This window comes from Pseudorasbora parva, chromosome 17 (genome assembly GCF_024679245.1).
Source record: "Pseudorasbora parva isolate DD20220531a chromosome 17, ASM2467924v1, whole genome shotgun sequence".
Taxonomy (NCBI): Eukaryota; Metazoa; Chordata; class Actinopteri; order Cypriniformes; family Gobionidae; genus Pseudorasbora; species Pseudorasbora parva.
Genome location: NC_090188.1, coordinates 38,851,005 through 38,869,962, shown reverse-complemented (window position 1 = coordinate 38,869,962; position 18,958 = coordinate 38,851,005). Strand labels below are relative to the sequence as shown.

At 39.9% G+C, this 18,958-nt stretch overlaps 1 protein-coding gene across 2 annotated transcripts in view; it reads right to left on the bottom strand.

Annotated features, from left to right (window-relative positions):
• Window positions 1–18,958, bottom strand: part of mlip (muscular LMNA-interacting protein) — a 74,774-nt gene that overhangs the window by 36,550 nt on the left and 19,266 nt on the right. The window contains exons 1-10 of one of the 2 annotated variants that reach the window (XM_067422067.1): window positions 16,845–16,922; window positions 16,279–16,395; window positions 12,295–12,423; window positions 9,893–11,575; window positions 9,283–9,354; window positions 8,739–8,819; window positions 7,150–7,233; window positions 7,009–7,068; window positions 6,509–6,559; window positions 5,793–5,837 (exon numbers count right to left, since the gene is read on the bottom strand). In XM_067422067.1, coding sequence (XP_067278168.1) covers window positions 5,793–5,837; window positions 6,509–6,559; window positions 7,009–7,068; window positions 7,150–7,233; window positions 8,739–8,819; window positions 9,283–9,354; window positions 9,893–11,575; window positions 12,295–12,423; window positions 16,279–16,395; window positions 16,845–16,886 — 2,364 coding nt within the window. In that variant the 5' untranslated portion in view covers window positions 16,887–16,922. Of the gene's footprint in view, window positions 1–5,792; window positions 5,838–6,508; window positions 6,560–7,008; window positions 7,069–7,149; window positions 7,234–8,738; window positions 8,820–9,282; window positions 9,355–9,892; window positions 11,576–12,294; window positions 12,424–16,278; window positions 16,396–16,844; window positions 16,923–18,958 lie in introns of those variants that run through there. The other variant, XM_067422068.1, reaches the window with a different exon arrangement.

The following is an 18,958-nucleotide window of genomic DNA, read 5'->3' as shown; positions in this document are numbered from 1 at the left end:
GTATATAGTTCAGTACATAGATGCCTTGAAGTCTCAGTGGAGCCAGAGCTGCATCCATGCACTTGGTGAATGTGTGAGGGGAGAACGCTAGGCTGAATGGAAGAACCCAATATTGTAACGCTGTTGGAAAGTCAACCTCAGGAACTTCCTGTGAGAAGGACTGAGGGAAATGTTGTTAACATCTTGAACCTGAACCTCCTCAGAGACCAGTTCAAATACCTCAGATCTAAAATTGGACGCAAACCCCCATCCTTTTTGGGAACTATAAAGTATCGGCTGTAGAACCCCGACTGGCAGTCAAGTCCACCAACTGAATCTCAGTGGGCTGTGGCCAAACTGCAGTCTGTACCCCTTTTCTACAGTATGCAGGACCCATGGCGATCCATTCGACAGGCGTTGCCACGGCCGGAAAAAATCTACCAATGGAATTAGCCTTGGGTGTTTTTTGAATATCGTTCTCGACTCCCTGAAGCGGCTGCCCGACAGGGAGAGGTTGTAGACAATTTTCGGTGTGCGAATGGCATCGCTGCTTGCCCAAAACCCATCGGGGCGGACAAGGTAGCGTGCATACACTGGTAACCAATTTGGCCCGAAGCGTCACTCGATCACAGCTGGGGCTGGTCGGTCTTAGGACCAGCCCCTTTAGACTTGGAACAGTCGGTCTTAGGACCAGCCCCTTTAGACTTGCCTCTTCGCCTCCTGAAACCTGTCGATAACCGTATTAACAGAGTCGCCGAACAGGCCGGAAGGCGAAAGAGGAGAATCAAGGAGGAAAGATTTTTCCTTCTCCCTGATGGCGAGATTTAACCACAGATGTCTCTCCGTGGCCACCATAGCTGACATGAAGCAGCCCACAGCACAGGCCGTCCCCTTGATGACATGGAGAGACAAATATGTTGCTCTGCGGAGCTCAGCCACATCCTCAGGTGTAGGTCCCTCACCTTCATCCAAGTCTTTTAACAGGTTGGCCTGGTATGCCTGTAATAGAGCCATGGTATGCAGCCATGCACCAGCCCGACCTGCCGCCATATATGCCCTGCCCACCATCGCCGATGTATCTCTACATGGTTTGGTGGGCAGCACCAGGGTTTTCAGGGAGGACGCCAGAAAGATAACAGGCCAAAGCCTCCTCCACCCGCGGCATCCTGCCATTAACATTCTCTTCCACCCCCAAGATATTGCTGTAATCTAACACTGTTGCTCGGGCATGTGAGGTGACGAGTGATCCTCAACGTCACCACCTCAATGCTGAGCACATTCAAATCCTCAGATGCAGACAGCTCAAACATCGGACCCTCTTCCCGAGCAGAAGAAGCCACATCGCGGGCTTCTGAACGCGGAGGAAGGGCATCAGAACTGACTGATGACGATTGGGAAAGTGCCTCAGCAGTCCCAATCTCTCACCAGCCAGTTCTCGTTGCGATCCCTACGATCTAAGCCACCATGCCGCCTTGGCAGACGTGGGACCCGAACCGCAGTGAGCGGTCCTGGCCGGCCTTGTCAAACACAGCCAGGTGGGAGCACAGCACTCTGATGAGAAGTGCTTCATATTGCTCACAGCTAGCTCCCTCGAGAGCTAACCGAGCATGCTGCACTCCCAAACAGTTTACACACATAGAGTGCATGTCCCCACCTGTGATGTAACAAGGGCAGGGGTGCACACACTTCTAAAACTGTTCACTCGTCATCTTTCACTCTTATTTTACTAAACTAGAAATACTCTCAGTCTCAGATTCATACACACAACATAACGCTGCTTCATCGCGGAAAACCTAGCAAGGTTGTGAAATGGCGTCCCTTTATACTTACGGGTATGCTGTCACATACTACGTCATGACGTAGCACCAATCAGAATTGGCCTTAGTTTCATTCATGCTTCAGACGCGTAATGCTGGGGGCATTCCCCATAAGTGTCATTCTTACAACGCAGTGGGAGTTCCCTCGGAAAGGGAACTTAAAGCTCCGGCCGATCATTCTGTGAAAAAAGTATTGAAAGTGCCTTCTCGCAATTCAAGATACCTTCTGAACTGCAGAGGCACTTTAAACACCTTTCTCATAAATTGAATATTGAATGCGATCGGGAGAAAGGGCTTCCCTGGAGCTGTGTGAAGCACATTATTCAATGGACAGATGCATTTTTTATGGACTTTAAAAACAGAGCTACATCTACTGTCATTAAAAAGCTTGGATTAGCCAGGATTTTTTAAATATCAACTCATATTATATTCATCTGAAAGAAGAATGTCATATACACCTTGGATGACTCAAGGGTGAGTAAATCATGAATAAAACTCCTTGAAGTCTTCTTCGTTGTAACCCATGGTGGTTTCAGTCACACAATGGCACCAGACAGTTGACGACAGCGCCGGCGGAGTTACACGTTAAGCATATAAGTAGTACCGGTGAAGATAACTCGTAGTACCCAGATGAGAGGTGTGTTATTCAAATTTGGCGGTTGTTATCAGGGAATAAAATAATGCTGGAATTCGTGATTGACCAATCAGAATCAAGTATTTCACAGAACTTTTACAGCCTGCTACAATTGTTTTATTCTTACACTTTTTGTCATGAAGAACATTTCTTTTCTCTGCCATTTAGATCAGCCTTTATGTCAGAAATGACGCATATTAATTATGCAATTATTAACTTGTTAAATGAACACAAAGAGAATACATAGACAAAAGCATATAATAGCATAGCCTTTACTACTCACATAAAGACGAGATACGACAGATGAGACAGAGACAATAAATACACTTAATGGCAGACAACTGTATGTCACCAAGGAGACTAACTAGGAGGTAATTAAGACTAAACTGAACTGAAGCAAAGGAAACACACAGGACACAGCATAATCCTGACAAGGACTCCTCCCTCCCAAATAGCACTTACTCATTCCAAATGTAAAAGTCGAGCTGTGAAGAAAGGGAGGGGTTTAGGAGGAGGGTGAGGAGAGGCTGGAGATGGACAGGAGATAGGAGGAGACAGCAGAGAGGAATGCCATGCTAGAACAGGTGGAGAGAGGAGCCAAGGCAGAGTCCTAAATGTCTAGGTAGAGATCCTAGGGAAGCCACAAGGATGATAGCCAAGTGTGACAGGGTCAAAGTGACGTCGTCAACTTGAGTGAGTGAGGTGACTCTGTGGCTGACTATAACTCCAGAAATGGAGGGAGCCTAAGCTTGTGGTCCTCGTCTTGTGGTGGGCATCAATGGATCTGTTTGCGGGAGGTCTCTCTGTTTTTCTGGGACACTCCAGGCTGGGGCAAAATGTTTTCTCTGAAGCAGACAGAGAGATGGCTGCTGGAGGTTTTGATGGTCCTGGGGAGTCAGAGATAATGATGTCATTGTCCTCGAGGATGGAGGGAGGATTGGCACACTCACAAGGAGTAGTCAATGAACTCAATGCGTGGATGGTGATCCTCCTCCAACAGCAGCCTCTGACTGAGTGTTGTCACATGTCTGGCTTGTCTTGTGTAGATGAACAAGATGTAGTGTTTTGGTTTATGTCTGGGCCATGTGCTCTTGTCTTCTGTCTGGACCCCACCACTCTTATTATCTGATTATTTTTTGATTGGACCCACCTGTTCCTCTCTTGATTTGGTACCCTTTTTAGTCTCCTTGCAGTCTTGTGTTGGATCATTGTATTGTTTCCCTAATGTTTTGTGATTGTGTTTATTTGTATTATTTTGCAAATAAATTTCATTCCTGCATTTGAGCCCTCGCTCCCTTTTCTCCATACTGTATCGTGACAAAACGATCCGACCATAAGAGAACTCAGCAGATTATGGATGGCCCTCTTTCTCCGTCTTACCCAAGTGGCAACCTCCTGCGATCTCTCTTGAAGCCAATACGGAAGTAATGTAAACTGTAATTCCTTAACTGGCCACTAGAGGCAGGCTCCAGAAGGGAGCAGAATCTCATTGAGCCCCATGTTAAAATGCCCAACTTTACAGCAAAAAAAAACATGTTTACAGCCTGGTACAAATTGTGGTTTTGGCCTTTAAGGCTAATTTTGATCTTCATGACAACTGTGAGGAGGGTGATTTTTTTTATAACTCATTTGTTTACGTTATATAAAGCCTTTAAGTTCTGTATAATTAAGGGCGTGGTTACAAGTGGATAGCCATTTATCTGCCGTCTACAGTCATTGCGTCATCTCAGCTCTGTGCACATCCCGCCTTTTTGCCCATTTTCTGTTATCCGGGAGTGACACGCGATGACTCGCTCACAAGATGGTAACGCCCAGCTCGCCCATACTTTAAGCTTCAGAAAGGCTTATCGGAATCCTATGGGTGACGTCACGGTCAGTACGTCAATATTTTTTTTACAGTCTATGGTCTTACCCATAGAACCGTTCAACCATCTGCAAGTCTTGAGATTTGTAAATTCCTGTTACATTTGTCAGCAGGGAGCTAATGTGAGAGAGTTTGATCAGGTCTTTCTCATTGAGGTGGATAATTTGTCCCAGAGTAAGACAGAGAGCAGGGAGGTTTTCAACCTGTGTCTGTACATGCCCCTCAATCTGAAGGAGTGGAAGAAGATGGGGAGTTTAGGGTTCTGGGAGTTTGTCGACCATCTTGACCCTAGCCCTCCACTGACCATGAGAAATTTAACACTGGGATCAAAGAATGAGGACAAAGGCTCCCTCTGTGACAGTTCCGGTGGTCCCGAGTCCAGTGGTCCCAGTTCTGGTGCACAGAGTCTGGAAAGGGATCCGGCCCGAGCACAGAGTCCGGAGAGGACTTGCCTTCCTGAACTGTATGGGCCGCCCTGGCCTCATGAAATTTGTGGGCCACCCTGGCCTCATGAATTTTCTGTCTCCGTCTGGTCTGTCCCTCCCATCCTGCCCTGGTCTGCCCCTCTTGTCCCTTGTGTGGAGGGGGGTTATGTCACATGTCTGTCTTGTGTAGCACATGTGGTGTTTGGTTCATTTCTGGGCCATGTCTTCTGTTTGGGCCCCACCTGTTCTTATTGATTCATTACCCTTTTTAGTCTTCTAAATAAGATCTAGTGTTAACTTGTTTAATGAACACAAAGAGAATACATAGATGAAGGCATATAGTAATATTAACTACTCACATTAAGACAAGAACCGACAATTAACTGAATGAGACAGGGAGTATAAATACACAGGGAACTTAATGACAGACAGCTGCATGTAAATAGTAAGAAGACTAACTAGGAGGTAATTAAAACTAAACTGAACTGCAGAACATGAGACAAACACAGAGGAATGAAACACAACATCATCCTGACAACCTTCCATTGTATGATCTCAGGAATCAGGATCAGGGACTTATAAATATTATGATGCATTTTAACTTTTTTTACAAATATTTATGGAAAGCTATTTTAATGTACACTATAAATGCCTTCATGATGTATTATAGATATTCTGTAGCCCTGTCCCTTTTTGGTGGCATGCTCGTTGTGTTCTGTATTTCCACAGCATGAAAGTAATATCTTGCGAATTTATGAATAGGATTTATGAACCGCTAAAATGTTACCGGTCTACTGGCACATGTAATGACATCCATTTTAAACATTACAATACTCATGATAACTTTCGCTAACTCTACAATAAGTAAATCCGCTTCACCAGCTAATTACTTTTCCACAGCGATGCTGAACGCAATTTAAGAGACAAAATTCTAAAGATGGGTGTGAACGTTTCTCTGCCGCATTAAGTACCCTAAAAGGAAACATATCTACTGAATGTAGCAGAAACTGAGGTAAACATTTTCAATACAAATAAATATGATAACTGCATTTCATACAAAAACAAATGCTTACCAGTTTTTTTTCAGTAGTCACAGAGAGTTGAAAAGGAGAGCTTGCCTAGAAAAAAAGACCCATGATTACCATGAGTAATGAAATGCATCTGCATATGAAACTGTATATTCTACATTATGTTATGTTTGACTGTATTCATGATTAAGTTAAAGAACACTTAGGGCATGGATGAAATAGTTTGGAATCAAGTGCTTCCACAATACAGTCTTAATTATTATAATAGTATTTGATATGATGACTGTTATATTCTGTTCTATTCTGTTCTGTTCTGCATAAGGAAAATGCATCTAAAAATACAACCATATAATTGTGCATGGTTAATTAAATAATATAGTTTATATGCAAAAATGAATAGGCTTGTCAACATTTGGAAGGAGAAAATCTTTCCCATATCTTTTTCTTGTCAACATCAAAGACTATGCATCCAATTAGTTTTCCATACTTCTGCAGGATAAACAGTTTGTTACTCTCTTGGACCTTAAATCTAGGTGTGAAATCTGGGTTCTTGATTGGCTTGTGTGTTCGGATTCACTGGCATACACAAATATTTTGGATATTGTAATTAGATCTGTGGATATGTGTTATCAAAATCTTACAGTAGCAATTTTTTGAGAGCTCTGAGATGGCATTTCAATATGATGGACAAAAAATATATATTTGTCAGATTTATGAAGCCTGATTATAAAATATGTACAGAGATCAGAGGAAATACTCACATATCTTGTTTCTCGTCCCAATAGTTTTGGAGATGGTGACGACGTTGGTGACTTTAGAAATTCAGGATAAAAGAGAAAAATATATTTAATAAAGAATTTAGTAGTTAAAGAGTGGCACATACTTTCAAAGCAAGTACAGTGAATGTAATCAAAATGGCAAGCTGAGTTTGAACAGCAGGGGATAAAAGGTTCCCGGCTAAGACTGATCACTGTTGATTGAATTCTTCATCTCATATTGCTAACATAGATATTCTTTGAAAATAATCAGGAAACTGTAGCTCTTCTAATGAAAAACGATATGACAATCAATTTTCTTTTTTATTTGATTTTCTACTATAGCTCAGTTAAAATGTTATTCTTGGACGAAGACTAAGATACACTGATTTGATATTTTATTCCTAGACCAGCAGTATAATTTATGATTTGACTGAACATCCTTCCATAGTGGATAATTTAAATGAAGATGAGATAATTCCCAGTGTTGATCTTTAATTACATACCCTTGAAGTCTCCGCTGCCAAAGACTTCACAGTGGCTTTGTTCACATGGTTTGATTGACGCTGAAAAAAAGATCAAAGCATGCAAATTGGTGGATAAATGGAATATTATTCTGAGCAGAGTGTGTTATGGTGGCAGCTCACTTTTTGGATCGAGTCTTCTAGGACTTCGTCAATGGTTGCGTATAGGTCTGCGGTCTGCTGACGCAGCTGCGCAGGAGAGCACATCTGCACACAGACATTCACTTTTCACACAGGAACTAAAACTGGGCACCATAACAAAAACCCAACGTCACACTGCATCACGGTACTGGTATACAATCAGACTCTAGGTCTTTTTCCTGGACATTTCACCAAAAAAATAAAAATAATAATAATAAAAATAATCAGTGTTGGGTAAGTTACTTTAAAAAAGTAATTAATTACTAGTTACTAATTACATCTTCAATAGTTTAATTAGATTACTGTACAAATTACTCTCTCCAAAAAGAATTTAATTACTTATTACTAATTACTTTCTAAATCCTATATCAACCTCGAGTTAAGCAATTCAAGGATAGACATGAAACGGCTCTTTTAATTGTTTCAAATACATAATATACAACTACATAAATTACTTTTATTAACTGACTAAAGTATTAAAAATGTGAGAAGGATACATAAAAACGTATTTTATATATATATATAAAATTATAAAATTATTTTTTTGTATAAAATTTTTATTCAATTCAATTATTAATTTATTTAAATTAATAGTACTTCATCTCATATTATTACTTATTCCATTTAACTATTTCCCCGCCAGCATTTTTAAAAAGTTGCCATTTTCACAACATTTTCATGGCCCTCAGGATATTTTGTTGAATATTTGAACATGCAATATAACAAAAAAAAGAAGAGACTCTCCACCCTCAATTAGAAGAGACCCTCCCTTTACACTAACTCCGCCCAATGATGCCTGATTGGGTCTGACAAAACTATGGGAGATGCTGGATTATTAACGGCAGCAATAGTTTAGCAGAAAGTTTTGACGCAAATTGACCCTAGCTCGAATCCACCTTTTCCTAAACTTAATATACTCCCTTTTCATATTGCATATCACATCAGAAAGATATTTATTTTCAATAAAAATTAAGAAAATATTCAAAAAGTGGAAATAAAGTGTCTGATGTGTTTAATAAAAATGTGTTTATCTATTAGAGGTAGCTTTAGGGAGGGCTTCATTGTCCCAATAAGGGCATTTAATAATTTAAAGAAATATAGTAATTTATACTGTGTTATTATTGCATGCCATTTAATGTATAGCAACACAGAGGTAAAAATATATTATCTGCCACTATTTAAAATTATAAGTAGCATCTAACTACTATTTACAGTTATTGCAAAGAAAATACTGCTATTTTTAGTGTACTCTTTCAGAGGATGCATAATAGCGTCCCCTACCATATTACAGTGAAAACACAGAAAGCGGAGAAGCTTCGTCTCATAAATGACAGAAATGTCCATCAATGGTGGGAAAAAGAGCTAAGTAAAAGATCATTGCAAAGTTGCAGTCAAGGTTTTTTAAAAAGTCAAATATGGGCATAGTTTATTTTGGGGCACATCCCAGCCTCTTATATTTCTTTGCTGCTTCACACGTACAATAATATAAAGCCAAATCTCTACTAGCTCTACCAGCCCCTGCATGGTTTATATCAAACCCCGCCATTTCAGGTGTTTGGGTCTCATTCTACCTCGGCATGTGGATCCTCCCAAGAATAGTTGTCTCCAGGGTTGAGCGAAGTCTCTTTTTTGTTGACCTCTTCATCTATAGCCTTCAGCAGGAAAAGAATTAAGACATATAGATGAAGCTTTAATCTTTTAATAACGCAATATATTCTTGACCTTAACAAGTGGTTAGAAAGAGGCTGTAGAGCCTACTAAATCCCAAAGATGTGAGTCCCCTTCCATCTTATATTGATTATGCCACTATGCTTGGACCCTGTTCTGTACATTTAACCTCTCCTATAATGTCTAATGAGGTATGCAATGTGAATGACTCATTCTGCTTTTTCTGGTAAGGTTCGCTTTGGCCACTTATGAACAATTTCATTCTGCTGTCCATCAATGCAAGAAATCAATGATTCAATTTCAACCTCCTCCATAGTTTCCAAGGATGCTCTTTAATCTCTTTAAAACACTGATATAATGGCTTTAACTGACATGGAATGAGATCCATTTATTAATTGTACACTCAATAATAGCTGTCATTTAGAGTAATTAAATAAACCCGCTCACCTGCTGTTCCAACAGCAGAGTATTTGTAGGAATAGCAGCGAGTGCCTTGTAGGTGGATTTGATCCTGTGTGTCTGAAAGAATGATTGAGACGTCATAAAAAGTCAAAAGCAGATTTAAACTCATAATCTACAGCTGTACTATGCAATAAGGGTAGGTGGTCATATTATATTGTTGGTTTTGCATGGAAAAAGTAATCAGTGCTAAATAACCATATGTTTCTTTCTCCATATTGGAACCTGGTTGGGAAAAGAATGCATGCAGGAGTTAATGAATGAATGTAAAATAACCAGTATGACTGAAGGTCATTATAAACACCACCATATCTCATTCTTTACACGTTATGAGATTAAAACGTGAAATCGTACTCCCGATAGATAGATGAGCAAACATATCTACTGTGGTATATCATGCATGTGTTGTTTGAACCAATGGTACACAAAACATGCAAAACTTGCCCTTCGCTAAAGGTTTACTGCTCTTGCATGAGTGTGATGCATATCATGTTTCCCAGCGATGCGGGGGGCATGTCACTCCTTAAATGATTGCCATTTTTCAGTGATAGAGCATGCAAGTAGCTTGCAGGTAACAGCAAAAGGGCATGCATTGTACCTTTCTATTTTTACAGTCCCCATCTTCACAGTCTGGTGTGCTGCCCCAAAGGGATGGAGAGGGTGATGAACAGAAGGAATATGAGGGAGAGGGGGAAAGCTGACGGCTTGGGACTGCTGGGGAGGGTGAGAGGGTGCAGTGATCTGGGGTGGAGGACCGGGAGTTTGGGTGAACTGGAGGACAAGCAGGAGAGGCTGGAGGTGTGGAGGGCAGACGGGAGACACCCATGGGTCTAGGAGAGGGACACAGCCTAAAAGCCGGGGATGATAGGTGTACTCTTTCAGCATCATTTTTGCGACCGTTTTGGATATTCTCTTTGTGGCTTAAATCCGGAGATACGGAATTATTTTGCAATTCAAAATTGTGTTTCAGAGTATGAGAGCAGGAAGATTTACATGAAGTTTGAGCAGGTTGTAGTACAGAGGAATCTAAATTGTCAGATGAACTTCCTATAAGTTTTTGATATGGTTCATTGGAGAGCTCAGATGATTTCAGAGACAATGAATATTTCTCAGACCTATCATTATGTATTGAGGATGCTAAAGATTCGGCTGACTTGTTTGGATCCATAAATGCAGGGCGATCCTCTGACAATGATAGATTCTTATGGTTATCGTTGCTGGAATATGACAGAGAGCTTGATTTAGGAGATGAGGACCTTGTGCGGGAGTAGGAGCTACACAAAAGAGAGCTAGGAACTGTCGGCAAATGATTTCTTTTGGCACCAGATTTAGATAGTTGAGCATTGGCAACCTGGACTTCAGGTAAGTTTGGCAAAGGGATGTGATTTGTAGGTAAGGCAATGCTACTACTATTGGTGAAATGTCTGCATGATTCAAATCTCTCTGATGGTTTCGTAAGTGGGGTTTCATCAGGTGCCTTAACCAGCTCTGGCTTCCAAAGTTGTGGCTTTGAAATCTGGAAAGACTTTGTAAATGGTGTATCAATGGCGGTACAAGACTTAGCTTTGGACACGTTCATGGGTGCAACAGAAGAGGCAGCTGAGCATGCTAAACAGGAGGACATGTTAACTGGACTGATGGGCCAGCAGGGTGTGTAAGGTCTTTGAGATGAAGAGGACAGGACAGGTAGACGGCCTTTTCTGAGGATGGCCGTTAGAAGGGAGAGTTGGGTTGGAGGGGTCCTGTGTCGGGCACGGGGTGAAAGAGGACAGGGCGATGTAGACCGACTGTCACAGCAAGGTGTTTCGCAAGCAGAAGACATCTGCAGCAGACTGGAGCCCGGAGCCAAAGAGAGCCGCTTGATTCTTACCACAGTGGGTGTGAAGGCCCCTGATCTTATCGAGGAACATGGGGAAACTGTGCCACTAAAGGGGCCAGGAGAACCATCCCGTGAAAACATGTGAAGCGCTGACCAGCTCCTCTCCTTGTCCCAGCCCTCAGAGAGAATAGACTCCTTAGAAGAAGCAGGGGATGAGAGAAAATCAATGGAGCTGGCAGGACTAAGGACCTCCTCTCTCTGGGATGAGCTGTTTAAAAACAGACCTGAGCTGACCTCAGCAGTCACTGAAGTGTTGTGAAAGTCTAGATGAGAAATGCCAGGGTGTTTGCTAACAGTGGTTTCCATGGCAGGGCTAGGCTCGGGGGTTATGCTACCAAATTCTGAGTGAGGACCAATTAGGGTGGTGGGTGGTTTAAGGGTTAAATTGTCAGTTGACTGAATCTGAGAAAGAAAGAAAATGAAAGAAGCATAACTCATTTAAGTAATGATAGCAAAAGAGGACCAATTGTTTTCTGCATACTGCACAACGTTGTACAATAAGATTGCATTGGGATTTATTAATAGTCCTGTTTGCTTTGAATGCATTAAAGTCTTTTTGTCCTATATGAGGCACTTGTTGACCATTGAGAGTTTAGGGAAGGAGGTTCAATTGTGCTTTCGGAAATCCAATCTAAAATGTCAGGCTTGCAATTCCAGCCCCAAATGCATGCCATTGGGGAGAGCAGTCTTTGAAACATGTTTAAAAGCAGTCATTATTTTTTGTAATGAGCTTGTGATAAACACTAGTGGCTCAGACTAATTAGACACGATAAAGGTTCCCATCCATCAATAGTTCGGTCAGATCTTTATCTACTGTGTAAGCACCATAATGTGTGTGTTTCATTAACAGGGGACTGCAACTACATCTGATCAACACAGAAAACCGCCATGTGTGATCACCATACTCATTAGCATGATGTCTCCCATTAGAGCTGGCTAAAAGATATTAAGAATTCATCCCAAAGCAACTTGAACATAATATTCTACAAACATCTCTAAATACTTCTTGAAATGTCATTGCTTTAATAGCTTGTTTTCAAGCCAGTCTGTCATTACGCAAGGTACAGCAGTTATTTCAACAAGAGGAGTTTGTGTTTGACAGAATATACCAGAATACTCACCTCACTTTTAGTGTTCTTGAGCATTTCTCCAAGCTGGCCCTCATCGGGGTCCTGGACGTAAATAACCTCAGCTTTGTAGACTCCCTCCTCTGCCATGCTCTTCTCAAAGTCCCCTGGCTCCTGTGAAGTCTGACATTGGGACAGGAAATGTTACTAAGCGACACCAAACCTGAAATGGCAGCTGTCCCAAAGCAGTTCTCTGCCACAGATGGCTATTCCTAGCTTCTGAGCATCTTGACGATGTAAGGGAGTTAGTGAATGCATTTATGTGTGCGTGTGTTTCCCGTTCCAGCTTGTACATCTTTTTACCAGAAGTCCATGTCCCTCATGTATTGCTCACATGCAAGTCCACATGACCCACCCTGATTGTGCAAGCCCTTCAGCAAATGCCTTTCACATTTCCCTCACAACACACACACACACACACACACACACACACACACACACACACACACACACACACACACACACACACACACACACACACACACACACACACACACATAGGTCATCTTCTGCTTAGGCTGGAATCATTGAAGTCTCCCTCAGATCAGATTTGTGCAGTATTTTCTAATTAAAGGGATAGTTCACCCAAATATGACTGTTTGGTGTATTTCGATCAAAGCAAGTCTGACTGCAACCATTGTTGGGAGTAACACATTACTAGTAACTTATGTTACATAATAAGTTTAGTTTAATTAGTTTAAAGTAATTAGTAGAGTAACGCATTACTTTTAAATGTACAAAATCCCTGAGTTACTTTTCTTAAAATTATTAACGCAAGTTAATAATATTTTCAGCTCTCCTGTCCTCATGTTGAGTGAAATCAGTGAAGAGACGCTGTCTGTAAACATGATGGTTATTGTAGTTCTAGAATAAATAGACATTTACTCATCTTATTTGCACAAAAACAGATTCAGTATTACTCTAAATCAATAAAAACAGTGAAATGCAAATGTATTTATTTATAATTTTTTTACTTTATTTATATAGCACTTTTTACAATGGCGATTTTTTTCAAATCAGCTTCACGGTGTTAAACAGTAAAATAATGCAACAGGATTTGATTCGGCTGTACAGCCGCTCTGGAGAAAACTGTGATGTTATCGGCTCAGTTCAATTATCATATAGTGTCAATGCAGGCAGATCAGTAATTTAGTTGGTATATTTAATTTAGTTTAGTAATTCAATTTATTTGGATATTTAGCTTAAAATTTGGTGTCCTAATTGAGCAAGCCAAGCCAAAGGCGACAGTGGCAAGGAATCAAAACTCCATCAGGTGGCATAATCGAGAAAAATAAACCTTTGCAGAAACCAGGCTCAGTCAGGGTTCTCCTCTGGCCTACTAACAAACAGGTCAGAAGTCATATTAGATCTAAATATTCAAAAGATTGGTGGCATCATGCCAGAGACGGGTTTATTAATGATGACGTGCCGATTAAAAAATGATTACATAGGAATATCCGAAGGATCAGTCATCACACCGGAGATGTGCAATTTCATAATTTCATGCAAATCTGCAATAATTAAATATATTAAATTGCACAAATATACTTTATGTATTTAATCTCACTTTATTGACCAGTGTCTTTGCTGCTGGCCTTCAATGATGCACTTCAACCATACTAATAAGCAAGAATGAATTTAGATAAACATCACATTTGTGTTTCTTTTTTTATGGCTTAAGCATGATGAATTATTCTTCTTCAATCCAGAATGATTGAACATTTGAAAGGTTGTTTTAACTGCGCTCTCTTCTGTATATAATCGTGAATTTGCATCTCTTTCACCCTGAGGATTATTATTTCACTTTTGGTGTAAAGAGGCCTTTACATTTGTCAAAATGTTTTATGTTATTAAAGAAGCAAGCCCAGGTGAGAAAAAGTAACACAAAAGTAATGTAACACATTACTTTCCATAAAGTAATGTAATTAGTTACTCTTTTTATCGAGAGACACAATAATGTAATGATTTAGTTTTAAAAGTAACTTTCTCCAACACTGATTTCAACGCAAAAAAAATATGTAATTTTTTTAATGTAAAGTCTAACTTCCTCTGCAGGAAGTTTCCCCAGGAACTAGGGATGTTGAGCTTTAGGTACTTGGTGAAATCATGTAATATCTAAAAAAAAAAATTGGGACAAAAATCAGCCACACTAAAATAATGGATGGAGCACGGACATGCACAGACTTAACAAAAGGAAGAAATAAATGCAAATTCTGAAACAGCTATATAAATAAGCCTACACCGTGTCCTTACCAAATGCAACGTGACACATGAGAAAGTGTATATTTTATATAATATATATTTGTAGCCTACTAACCAGCCACAATGGCAATTCATGACGATTCTATTTTATAAACAGGTTTTTTTTATTTCTGCGGTGTTGCATATAGTGTGCATTGTTGCTTTCAGTAGGCTATCTATAAAGAAGAGCTCTCCTCAGGCTAATTCATCTCAGATCTTGAAAATAAATGAAGATGAAACAACAATGTTCATACAGTCAAGATGAACAAACAAGTGTATTCTATGATAAAAAAAGATGTTTCAGTCACTTATTCATTTAGTTGTGAATGGAGTCAGTGCGCATGCAAAGAGAGCCCGGCCATATGCTCTTCTGATTGGCTGTTATTTTTGATTTTTAAAAGTCTGGTGTGGTGCATGCAGTAAGAGTTATTTGGTATTCGAATCAACAATGGAGTTTAATAAAAACAAATGGACCGACGAAGAGGTTATATGTAGGGGATGAAATCCTGCAGGAACTGAAAAGTCGTGCACAGACCTACATCACCGGACTAATCTTCACGGTACTTTAGACCACAATGGAAATGTAGGCAGAATATGAATGTAAATGGGAAATAAACACTCACCTAAAGGATTATTAGGAACACCTGTTCAATTTCTCATTAATGCAATTATCTAATCAACCAATCACATGGCAGTTGCTTCAATGCATTTAGGAATGTGGTCCTGGTCAAGACAATCCCCTGAACTCTAAACTGAATGTCAGAATGAGAAAGAAAGGTGATTAAATCAAAAAAAGGTGACTTAATTTTTAAACTAAATTTTATTTAATTTTAAGCGTGGCATGGTTGTTTGGTGCCAGACGGGCTGGTTTGAGTATTTTGCAATCTGCTCAATTGGGGATTTTCATGCTTAACCATTTCTGGGGTTTACAAAGAATGGTGTGAAAAGGAAAAAAAAAAACCATCACGTATGTGGCAGTCCTGTGGGCAAAAATGCCTTGTTGACGCTAGAGGTCACCACACCCCTAAATGCATTGAAGCAAATGCCATGTAAAAATGGTAAATGGACTGCATTTATATAGCGCTATTAACAGACCCTATGGCCATCCAAAGCGCTTTACATTATTGCCTCACATTCACCCATTCATACACCGACGGCGATGTCAGCCATGTAAGGCGCCATCCAGCTCGTCGGGAGCAGCTGGGGTTAGGTGTCTTGCTCAAGGACACCTCGACACTTGGTCAGGTGGAACCGGGGATCAAACCACCAACCTTTCGGTTTGTAGACAATCTACATGAACCACTGAGCCACTGCCGCCCTTTCGTGTGATTGGTTGATTAGATCATTGCATTAATGAGAAATTGAACAGGTGTTCCTAATAATCCTTTAGGTAAGTGTATATAGTTATGATAGCTATACACTATAGTTGTGACTTAAATTTAGGTCTGTTATTCCAAAAAGGCTTCTACAGAATACTTGGGGGGGAAAAAGATACTTCTAAAGTGCTTTAAACCCATGTTCACTATGAACTATCATCATATTTAAAGAACTGCATAATATTCTTTAAAATTATTCAGATCTGAAAAAATTACAGCATTTGGGTTTGGAACTGCACAATTTAGCCTACATAATTAACCCAATTCGTGTAGTGTCATGTTCGTTTCCTCTTTTTTGAGCGTTTTGGTGTGGCATACATTTACAGGATCCATACTGAGCCGTCTCAAGAGTATTTCTCACCTTTTTTGGTCTGCCTGTCTGAAATATCTTTTTCCAGACCCTGTTCTCCACAGGCAGTCTTTTTAGAAGCGGCACAAAGGTGAAAGACTTGAGCTTGGTTGCAAATACAGTGGTGACCTGTAAAGGAGACATTATTAAAGTAATTTCAGCACACACAGAGGAGCAGCGTGGAGCAAATGGAATCAACAAAGAGCCATCAAGATTCTGTTGGCGCAAACAAAAAAAAAGCACTGTGTCCTCCTCATATTGTCTGATTGGAGCATTCGGTGTTAGAAAAACATTCTGAAACTCAAAATCAAGAGCTGTGATTACAAAATGCCACTTTATTTTCCAATCATGTCTTTTCAGGATTTTGGTTCAACATTTAGCTAACAGGGAGCTCCAGAGGATTAAATACGTGCCTGTCTTGCTAATAGCAGCAATATGCGACACTTGTTTCCCAACCTAAAAATGATGACATAAGAGATTTTGGGGTACCTACTTAATTTCTGATGAAATTGCATAGTCCATTTGCATCCTAATCCAAAAAAAACATGAACAGAGTAACTTTAAAAGAAATGTTTTACCTTGCTTGGCTTGGCTGCTGACTTTAGCACTGCCGTTGACATGAAGCGATGTGAGAACAATAATGTGTGGTCTCCCAGATTGCTTTCAAGCTGTTATATATTCATTGGAATGCAGAAACAACAGAGAGTCCATTCAGTGTATAAACGTAGGCGTTGGGGACGGCCCTTTCCTGCTCTCATTTTTTAAATCTGACAATTAACGATTGTTGGCTTGCTGTCTTCACATGTTTGTGATTGCTAGCAGATGTCTTAATTATCACACTTATTCTTTAATGTGAATATTGTCGCTGTGTTGAAGTCATCAAAGCAATTGAGCTGTTACTAAAGCTTTCCTTATATTATTTTTTTACTTTTGAAGGATTTTCAATGCATGCTGGACACTTTCGGTCTGTATTACTTTACAATAAACTTTTTTTAAAGTGTAAGCCTACTTTGGTTTATTCAAGAAATCTGAAATGTGTAAACTGACAAACCATTTTGTTGCATTTTAATGTGACTTTTTTAGGGGTTTGTTGAACAGATTACACAACAATAACAAGTCATTAGGTAATGGTGTAGGTGAAAAAAATAAACAAATTATACATCATCAATGGCGGGTCCCTTTCATTAGTTAGGACAGATTGCTTCTTAATTGCACTGACCACCTAAAATCCTTTGACTGACCATCTCATGCATTGTGAATAAAACTGCAAAGATTTTTCTTGATCTGGTTAGCTCTAATCTAATGGCTAATGGCTTTGTCTGCATAGCAAACATTGTGTGTTTACATGGTGTATATAAGATGCAAGCTTTTGGCATCAAATCCTTGAGTTTTTAAAGCTCACTGTTAATACAAACCCGATTCCAAAAAAGTTGGGACTGTGCAAATTGTGAATAAAAAAGGAATGCAATAATTTACAAATCTCATAAACTTATATTTTATACACAATAAAATATAACTTATCGATTTGAAAAAGTGAGCATGTCGAGAGACATTTTGAAATGTCATGCCAAATATTGGCTCATTTTGGATTTCATGAGAGCTACACATTCCAAAAAAGTTGGGGCAAGTAGCAATAAGTTTGCGGAAAGTTAAATGTACATATAAAGAACAGATTTTGGAACAGACTGATTTGCAATTTATTAGGTCAATTGGCAAATTATTGAGTATAAATAGAGCCTCTCAGAGTGGCAGTGTCTCTCAGAAGTCAAGATGGGCAGAGGATCACCAATTCTCCCAGTGCTGCAGCAAAAAATAGTGGAGCAATATCAGAAAGGAGTTTCTCAGAGAAAAATTGCAAAGAGTTTGACGTTGGCAACATGGGGGAGAAGACGCTGGCGTTGTCTGTTCGTCGCTTCTCCACCCACAAATCATGTTAACTGTACAGTTAGATTTAGATTTTATTTTATTTTATTATGTTTGTGACTTGGTTCTGGTTTGAAGGACATTTGATGTTGCTCGCTGCGACTGCTCTCTCTTCTGGGTGTCGGCTGCTCACTGGTGGTCTCGGTGGTCTCCCCGGGCATGAGCCTCTAGCGCTGGGAGAAATGTAAAACATGGAGTGGACCACAGTGTGCTGGAGCTTACAGAGACTTCCCCCATCAGCTCTGTTTCTGTTCAGTTGTCTGTGTTGGTTGATTTTTTTTTTATTATTCTATATTTTTACTTGTTATTAATTTTCTTGTTATTTGTTCCCTTTGTTGCACTTTGAGATTCTTAGGAATGAAAAGTGCATTATAAATAAATTATTTTATTAATTATTATTATTATTATTATTATTATTATTATTATTATTATTATTATTATTATTATTATTATTTAAGTTATCATCATCTACAGTGCATAATATCATCCAAAGATTCAGAAAATCTGGAACAATCTCTGTGCGTAAGGATCAAGGCCAGAAAACCAGACTGGATGCTCGTGATCTTCAGGCCCTTAGACGGCACTGCATCACATACAGGAATGATACTGTAATGGAAATCACAACCTGGGTTCAGGAATACTTCCAGAAAGCGGAAGAACAGAAACCTCTCTATAGGTCAAAAAAGAAGCCATATCTAAACATGATCCAGAAGCGCAGGCGTTTTCTCTGGGCCAAGGCTCGTTTAAAATGGACTGTGGCAAAGTGGAA